The sequence below is a fragment of the Anopheles maculipalpis genome, chromosome X (genome assembly GCF_943734695.1).
Source record: "Anopheles maculipalpis chromosome X, idAnoMacuDA_375_x, whole genome shotgun sequence".
Classification (NCBI taxonomy): domain Eukaryota; kingdom Metazoa; phylum Arthropoda; class Insecta; order Diptera; family Culicidae; genus Anopheles; species Anopheles maculipalpis.
This window is the reverse complement of record NC_064870.1, coordinates 11409159-11418721: the sequence shown is the minus strand read 5'-3', so window position 1 is coordinate 11418721 and position 9563 is coordinate 11409159. Positions and strand designations below refer to the sequence as shown.

Sequence of the window (9563 nt, the reverse complement as noted above, 5' to 3'; positions counted from 1 at the left end):
GAATTAGAAGCAAAGTATCAGTTGACAGCAACGATCCCGAGGTGGTAGAGGAATTCTGCTACGTTCAAACGATCGTAACTATGAGCAACAAGGTCAACAACGAAATCCAACATCGCATTGTCCGGAGAAATCGGGTCTAACACTAATGCGATTCAGAAAACTCGAACAACACAAAAAAGCACAACCAAACTGAAGATGGTAGTTCTCTACGGATACGGCGGTGGACGCTAATGCATTCACTATATTCTAACGGCGTGTGCTAAGGATTCTTTTTTGTTGGTTGGGGCACGTGATAATGATGTACTGAGTCGTAGAGGTCCTCTGCTGGATGAGCACATCGAGCTGCTCGTTAGCTGGATCAGGTGGAGTTATACCTGACGGAATTGAGATTGAGCCGTGGATGGATGACAGCAGCTCTGGACCAAGTTTTCTGGAAATGGATTGGCGATCGGGCCATGTAATTGAGACATGCATGGATCTTCCTATAGGCAGGTTATGGGAGCATCGGGCATTTAAGAAGCCCCAAACATTATACGAGGGACCTCATCGAAACTGAGCCCGTGGAAGAGGATAGCATGCTCTATTAAAGGCAACCTATATAAAAGCCTCTTCCCTTTTCCTTCTTCTCCGGTGAAGTGTTATAAATAATTTTTATTGATATATTCTCGTAAACGAAAAGTTGGCCACGCTCCGGAGAAACTATAAGACGCTCAGTATATTCACCTGGTTCGATATAGCATGGGGTCCCAAACTGCATTTTACTAAGGGTCTCCAAGAGTCTTGCTACGCCATTGACGACATGCTCAACGCTATGTACCCAAAACAATCTCAAGATGAAGAAGACGAAGAAATGATTTCTCTAGCAGAATTTAGCTTCCGTGGTCTTCCACAAGTAAGCCACACTGTTGTTGCCCTTGTACCCTTCTCCTGCTTGTAGCTGTTGGAATCTGGAATCGAGGGTCCATTTCTCTCTTATTTCGTTTTCCGAATACTAACGATGTTTGAGCATTAGGCTTATCGAAGCTCCAACGGATATTATTAACAAAACTGCAATGCAAAAAAAAAAAAAACCCAGACCATTTATGTTCCGAGCCTTCAATTCGTTACAATGTTTGCATCTCTCGTTGCTTGACATCTACCCTTGTACCATTAGCGACCATTTAGAATCTGCCTTCGGGTGAATAATGGGCGATATGGAATGGTTAATACGAAAATAATAGTGTTATAATTTAATCTCTCGCCAAGAGCGCTCGGGCGACGCGCAGAACCGTTTAATGCTTGGTCGGCTTCTTCGATCAAATCACGCTCTTGCGGACACCCTTCCCCTACCCAGATGGCTGACTGGTTGGTGGGAGAGCTCAGGCTCTAATGGTGGCCTGCGGTCTGGGTCGGAGGTGCGACACCGAATCATTAGCTCATGATCATGATCATTGCCGAAGGTACCTGGGCAGGCGGACCAGTCAGACCAGACAGACAGTAATGCATGTGGTATGTTTGTCTAAATGATAATTAGCGTTCGAGCACGTCTAGACACTGGCACCGTGATGAACTGAGCAAGTGCAAGTTCAGGTGCAAGCTGGGGACGGCTGTTTTCTGGGTCTGTGGACCAGTGTTGCTGATGCTTTAACCGTCAGTATTCGGAGGGAGAAAGAAGGCAAGCAAGAAGTTGGGGTGACCGGCGGGATGAGATGGGCATCCGTCTCCGCACCAACTGCTTTTTATGCGGGCTAGCTTGAGGTGTCTGGTTCGTTTTTTTCTTCTACAGCTTCTGCTTCTTCTTCATCTCCTTCTGTAACAGATGTAACATTGGTGGATAAGTTATGCTGGAGATGAATGAAATTGTAATGGAGTTATTAAAACGTTCGCGCACAGGGTCATGCGTGAGCAGAGCACAGTTTTGGTGCTTGCTGACGTACCCATTATGTAGGACGCAATCTCGGAATGTCGAACACCGTGTTACCCCGCTTGACCGTAAAATCAATGTCCGCTGGCTGCGTATAGATGGACGAGCCGGTGACAAATGGAGACATATATGGCACCCGTGTAACCCCAAACCCCCCCCCCCCCCCCCTTATTGCTGGTGTATGAGGTTTAGCAGCGAACGAGCGAGCGAAACGTGATTTCAGCTTGTTCTTACGCTGTCTTTTGCACGTGCGAACAGCGAGCGCCAATAAAGTAAGACAACATTTGCACATCAGGCAATAATGAGATTGTGAAGCCAATTTCAAACGATTCTAATTAGTTTTTTGGTTGTAATTTTTTTTTGAACATTTTAGAAACACGCTCCTGTCATTGGAAGAATCATGAAATCGATTATTAGTCGCTTTTTCTCGATTTTCGTACAAATATGGCTAAAACACATATGATTAGAAATTAAAACAATTCGTCAATTTTGAAATGCAAACAAAATTTTCTTTACAGTATTGGACTTACCCTTCTTTACATTTTTCAATTCTAGTGTAGGGTAGGTGTGTTAATCAGAAAGTCGAATTTTGAGTCGATTTTTTTTCAAACCTAATCCAATTTTTGTCTTGTTATTATACAATCATTGACGAGTTTTTGGCCAAAATGCGAGATGCTATAGATATTTCAATTGAAGATGATTTTTTTTTTATTCAGACGGACGATCAGGCCGTATTGCTAAATTGCTGATGATTATTCTAGCAAAATTTGGTAATGTTTTTCTATATATATTCTGATAGAACAGCCCAGCAATATTGCTAAAAATGGTTAAGTTATACCTAGAGGGAGTATCGAAATCAGCATTTTGAAAAGCGGGCATAAAAGTGGTCTTATATTATTGGCTGTCACTGTAAAAGAAAAATGCTTCGGCTAACGAAAACACAGGGCTGTTACAGAAGTCTCAATATAAAAACTGCCAAATCCGCGCCAATCCATTAAGGTCGGTATAGACGACGTTAGTCGAAATCTCAAGTAACACGCCGAAGTTTTGCCGAAGTCCACGCACACTACTATAATTCTCATTTACCCCCTTGTTTACTAATTCGTTTATTTGTTAAATGTTTTTTTCCATCCGAAGAATGATTTAGGTGTAAGCAAGCAACTGTATGCAAATTGGACTCACCTAAACAATTACCAAATCCACATGAACATTTTTTACCTAGGGTGTTTGCGTTTGTCTGTGGCGCGGTTTTAAAAATACACTCTCGAAAATTATTGGAATCAAGCCCGGTTATACAATTTCCTGCTAACAATAGCAACCGCAACCTGGTAAAGTCTGTAAGCCCAACTAAGTTACAACTGCCGGGGTGCAAACAGTTTCCTCAAACTGCATTGTACACTTACGTAAATTACTACATAAAATTACGACAACGTGTCAATCAAATGATATATTGCTCCGAAGTGAATAAGAGTTATTGTTTCAATTGCCAGGCGTACACCGTTGCCAAATTTCAAGCGTACGCGCGACTAAAACGTGAGGCAAATAGAATTCAATTGAGGATCAATAAGACGTAGCCAAATAACCTGTTTGCTTTGTACCTGAACCTGTCACCGAAGGACGCCAATGCATCCTGGACAATCAGAATAAAAAATTTTCAATAGTTCTAAAATCACAGTATTTCGACCAGCCGTTTAGATGCTCTTTAATGAAAAGCATTTGTTGGTCATCAATTTCTAACCAAAGGGAATTAAACAGCCAGTGATAAGCTCATTATCAATCAAAAACCATAAGTAAACAGATAATAATCCTTGTTCTAGTGAAGGGAATATATAGGCCATTAATAAAGTCGTCAAACAATTACAATACCTATTCCTAACCTCGTTGAACCAACTGTGAAGAAGACGATAACATCGAAAAGAGGGAAGAGTTACCAACACATCTTTATTTCTGTGTAAACATCATGATTGCATCCTCTTCTGTTTCATAATGCTTCGCACTCTTCATAATGTCATTGCTGTGAAGAAGCCTTCGTGTTGTCGGCTTGGTTCGGCAGAGGTATGACATTATGAAGAGACGGAGCATAATGAAGCAAAAAGGGATGCAATGATGCATTTTACACAAAAATGAGCAAGTGTGCGTAATTCTTGCTTATTCGTGAACCGTATTCGAAATCACGAATGCTTCATGCCTAAAGTAATGGGTATTGTAATCATAGGAAAACACAATTACAAATCTTGAAGTGAAATGGAAGCTTGAAATTTTGCAAAAAAATCAATCGCTTAAGAATAATGTGGGTGTGCATTTGATTTTTTAAGAACACAAAATTTTAAAATTAGAGTAAATGCTTATTAATTTATAAATCATATTATCTTTTCATGATCATTGTTCCAAAGCTTCATATAAATATTTTCACTCGTATTGAGGGTGCAGCTTCCAATTGTAGTTCCTGAGATACAGTGACGAATTTTGGCTGTGAAAATTTTACTTCAAATCACAAATATATTAACGAAACAACATTAATACGTTGCGATTGTATGACCATGCACACACCGTAAGAAACCCCTTTGGGTAGAAATTTATATAGTTTGGACAGAGTTGAGATAGCAAATTTAAGGGGGGACGATTAATCGATGAGTTGCATTGGACCATAATAGAACAGTTTTATTGATACTTCATTGGTATATTTTTTAAAGAGCAAAAAAGGCATTCAGACTTCAAACATCATACCAAACAAGCTTTCAATAAACGTTAACAACAGGAATGATCAGAGATGGGCAATGGCAGCTAGGGGATTTTGTTTACATCTGGGATTTTGGATTGATATTCGACTTTTCTAAAATGGACTCCCGAATACGCCCGATCTCGCTTTCGATACTGTTTTTCGAGAAAGCAAGCAGACTTTCGCCTTCATACTGCTGGCGCTCAATGCAAGGGGTTGCATGAGATTTATGATAGTGTTCGTAGACTACGGCACAAAGACCAGGTTCATTCGTTTTGGATCCTCGGCTCGGCACTAACTCCATGTATTCCGACCTTTAGAAATCCGCGCCAATACCAATGCATCTCATAGGATCAATAAATCAAAGCATTGATAATGGCAAAACCAATTTTGTATGCCTAAAAATGTACTTCTTCTTGGCCTGTCTAAGTCACGCCGTTCATGCAATGTCTTACTAGGCTTGCTGATACCACGTAGCTGAGGTAGTAAATTGTTAAAAAAAATATTTCATAGAAAAAGTAATGTAAATTTGAAATTATGCTGGGTTTTTTAGAGTTTAAATTCGTTTCATCCTGCATCTTCTCCGTATGACTGATTTTTTCACTCCACCACACTATCTGTACGACACTGTCATACGTATTGAAAAACTGTGTGAGTGATTAAGAGGTGATTTGAGCTGAGACAAAAATAATGAAAAAATCGTCATAATTTAATTTTTGCAAAATTTGCTACGATTTCAACAGTAAAAACGCATGAAATGCTAAAATTGCGCCAGCTGTAACAGCCCTGAAAATAATGCACATAAAAGCGAAACTAACTTTACCAAAAGCAGCAAAACACCGTAGTGTAAGGAAGCGTATTCTCACACTTGTGATATCATCATTAGGGCAAAAATACATTCTGAATATACATACTGTATATTACACTTGTTTTGTATATATTTCAACAGCTATACATGATGGTCTGTGCAAATAGTGGGATGCGTGGAAAATGGACGGATTCGTTTTACTTTGCTGCATTTGATCCGGACACAGCTGTCAGTACTTTGTTACTATATACTGCTAAGAGGCACGATGGTTTGCTTCTGTTACACGTTAAAAAAAACGCAATTTTGGACACTTTTCCAGCTAATTATCATATGGTGTTTTTCATCAGGCAAACGCTGAATAAGAGATTATTGCTTTCCGTCTTGGTTTAACAACGTACTCGAACACGCCGGTCATCTTGTTGATACTTGTCCGGATGGGATTTGAACCCACTAGATCCTGCCATGTGGAGACCGGAACACTGACGGCCCACAAAATTACAGTGTGGAATGTAGGTATGTAAATTCACTGTATAACGTGAGCTGCGCAAAAACACCACTGATAACTAGCCAGAAAGATCGTTCGAAAATTACTGCTAAAATACTTATCGGTACCGTTACTCAGCTGCTTATAATGCTGCGCAGCAACGCACCAAGCGCGACCATCGTTCCGAGCAGTGCCGATAGCGTTACCGTCGGTGCAGCACTCTGAAAATAAGACAGTGTGTATTAGTGTTGAGCGTACTGAGTATGCGTGAGTAAGTAATTTAAATCTTTCTAATGAATGATTGATGAATGAACTAAGATTATTTTCTAACTTTTTAGTGGTTCATATCGCTAAGAGTTTTTAAAACTCTTTTGGGGGAGCGTTATTATCAAACTCTCTCTCTCTCTTAACCTTCGTGTCAATGACCAAAAATACATCCCTACGTCTATAACCATCTACACCCGGGTGTTTAAAGAACTTTTTTTAAATTATTATTTCGGAATGGACGGCCTGGCCGTATTGCTAATGAACTTTGGATCTGCTCGCTATATTTGCATGAAATTTTCAAGAAAGATGAAGCTTTTTTTGTGTAACTGGTTAAACCTAGCTGAAAATTTAATTAACATCTTTTTAGTGAGTGAGACTGAATTACACTCCTTGCAAAGATTTGTTGAAAAAAGAGTCCTTTATCCCCGTATACTTTCTACTTACGATCACATAATAGTTGCACCGATCGCCGAGACAGCAAGCGGAACAGGTCCAATCTTCGTACCAGATGTGCGTACAGTACGGCATATGCTTGGTTCGGATGCGCTGGCAAATCTCCTTCTTCGCGCACCGTTTCGAGACGTAGAATTGCTTCTGGGCACCGAGCGAAAAGTACGGTGTGCTGCCCCAACGGATCTCGGTCAGACAGGCATCCTCACCCTGCTGGCATATCTTTACCGTATTGAGACACTTTTCCGTGTTGCCGGTTTGATTCGAGCAAACGTAACATTCATGCGCGGAACCTGCGTTAAACGGGAAAAGGATTACATGTTAAACAGGAATTACAGAGTTGGTTTCTGTGCGTGATCAAGGACGCTTGGTTACTCACATTCGCTGGCAAGCCCTATCAGAAGCAGCACGGCCAGCGGGAATAATTTCGAATAATCCATCGTGCGTGTTTCTCTATGGGCACAGGAACACGGCGGGGTTTGGAATGCTGGGTAATGGGAAAACGAGCCGAGATACGAAGGAAAAGCGTGCACCCAGGCCCGAGGAAAAACAATGTAAATACAGTTGAGGGAGATTCGCAAACAGCGCCCCTTTATGTGTGTTGACGTTTCAGTCAGTCACACCCAAACGAAGAATGCAACCAAAACGGTGCCCATGCAGCAAAACACTTCCAAATGACACTGTGGGACAATGTGAACGTGCTCATTTTTAATTTGACGGTTAATTGGGGAGGTTCAAAATTTACATCTAAATTTTAAAATAAAATATTTCAAGCAAATAGAATATAGAGCAGAATTGATAAAAAAAATACATGTTTTATTATTCGAACTCTCACACAAAACGTATGGTTTACCCGGATAGGCGGTCGTAGATGTAAAGGGGTTTAAATCGCAAAACAATATTTAACATCAATTTTCTTTTTCCAACAAAAGGTGGAAAAATTGATCTTGGCATTCCATAAATTTCAAGTGTATAAGACTATCCTATCAGAAGATATTAAAGGAATTAAAGTGCAAAATTTGCCCAGGTAGGCGGCCATTGACAATAGGGTTAACTCGTTTTTGAAACATTGTTTTAATTATTAAACTAAGCACTAACAAACAATCTTCTTCTTTTTCTTAGCATTCTGCAATCGGTAAACAGTATTCCAAATGCGATGAATAGGATATTTAAAAAAAACCGCTGCAATGCAATACACGATTTGTCTTTTAAGTATATGTGAACATGACATTCGCTCACTTTAATCACTTTCTTAACTCGCTCTGCCCGCTCGTTTGCCAGCAGCAAATCATCTTAAGGAAAGAGAAGGAAAGATGCGATTGCACGAACGAATGAAGAAGTACGCATGTACAAAACCCTAGGCAACAAGCACACGTCCTCAATTCTTGTTGGATTGCTTGGATTGTACTTGTGTAACTTCTATTACACCCAGCAATAACGGATTTGTGGCTGGTGTAGCGCTTCGCTCCCTTCCACATATTTCCATTCCTAGCAACAACTGGCATCTTGAACACATCGAACAGAGATCTACGTCATCAGTTCCGGCACACATAGATATAGACACCATTCGTAATTGGCAAACACACACACTCACACGGCCAACGGATCGGTTGTGCGTATCTATTTCTATTTGCCCTTCGGTACACCATCTTTGTCGCACAAGCGCTATTTGGAGGAGGCATCGATTCCAAAGGCTCGTGTTTTCTCCTTTACGCACGCCAACACCTAGCAACATTGGCTCGGCATCTAACGCGATGGATGAAAGCGTTCGCAATAGTACGAAGCTAGATATCGAAGGCGTTAGGCAGCAATCGGCCACCGAAGCACTGCGAGCTGAAAGTGAGCGCAAAGAAAGCTACAGGAAGCTAGGCGAACCAGACGTTAATAGGAACGGGTTTGACGGTTGGTATTCGTTTTTTTTTTTTTGTTCGCTGTTGCATGATGCATGATTATTATTTACTTCTACAAATTGGGGGGGCTGTGGGCACTAGAAGAAGAGATTTTACAGAATGTGTAGTGTGTCGAATACACACACCGCGCAAGAGAAATCTTTAACCAGGCATGTCACATGATGATAAGTTCTAGCAAGATTGGTGATGCTGTCTTGCATCAGCCCGTGTTTTAGAGAGTAAAGCATTCGTTCTCGATTAATTGTGAAGCATGTTGCTGAGAATTATATCATAAAATCTCTCATAAATGCTTAAATTACGGGTAATTTGAGTGAAGCAAGCCACAAACGGCACATGGCTCCTATTGGCAAAATTACCTTAATTAACAATATTAAAGCTTTTGGCAGTAAAAAAATTGCCTTAATAGGCAGATTTTGTCAATAGGGACAAGGCCATTTGAGGTTAGAATTATAAAGAACACGTTCTCTCCTGTCTGCCCTTATGAATGGCGCTAACTATCTTGGGTCTATTTGCAATGTTCCATTATCTATGCACGCAAGATATGTAATGGCGTTTTTGTGTGATGACGCCACACTGTCACTCAAGCCGCAAAATCCCGGGTTGCGTGTGCGTAGGTGCACCGCCACACGTCTGAAGTCTAACTATATTTAACCACTCTCAACATCACATCACCGTAGGTGTGACGACTGCAACGGTCCGCACGGAAAGAACCAGCCTACGGATGCCGCGTGAAAACGGTACCGGCGCCAAGGATGGCGAGGAAGAACGTATGCTGAACGGTGGCGGACTGGACGCACCGACCGTTCGGGGCGACGGTGAACCGACCGAGAAGGACAAGCTAGCCCAGAAGGAAGTGGAGGTGAAGTTTATCCCGTCGCAGAATGGAGACGCCCGTATTGACATGGAGCTGGAGAGTCAGGTACTAATAGTTGAGCGGACACAATCAATTAACACCCTTCAGGTGCCTTGGTGGCCCCGCGGAAACAATCTTTCTTAAGTACACCGCGAGCAGTGATTGTTGC

The 9563-nt window shown here is 41.3% G+C and overlaps 3 protein-coding genes across 5 annotated transcripts in view; 1 reads left to right on the top strand and 2 right to left on the bottom strand.

Annotated features, from left to right (window-relative positions):
* LOC126561809 (neurobeachin) overlaps positions 1–9563 on the bottom strand; it is a 289107-nt gene that overhangs the window by 30106 nt on the left and 249438 nt on the right. The gene's annotated exons all lie outside the window — the stretch shown is intronic.
* LOC126563386 (uncharacterized) lies at positions 6049–7071 on the bottom strand. Its single transcript, XM_050220027.1, has 3 exons — positions 7011–7071; positions 6626–6924; positions 6049–6135 (listed from the first exon to the last, which is right to left on the bottom strand). Exons 1-3 carry the CDS (start codon positions 7069–7071, stop codon positions 6049–6051), a joined length of 447 nt encoding a protein of 148 aa, XP_050075984.1.
* LOC126556760 (uncharacterized) overlaps positions 9244–9563 on the top strand; it is a 79270-nt gene continuing 78950 nt past the window's right edge. For all 3 annotated transcript variants that reach the window (XM_050212239.1, XM_050212248.1, XM_050212257.1), the window contains exon 1: positions 9244–9460. In XM_050212239.1, the coding sequence (XP_050068196.1) occupies positions 9263–9460 (198 nt within the window). In that variant the 5' untranslated portion in view covers positions 9244–9262. The remainder of the gene's footprint in view (positions 9461–9563) is intronic.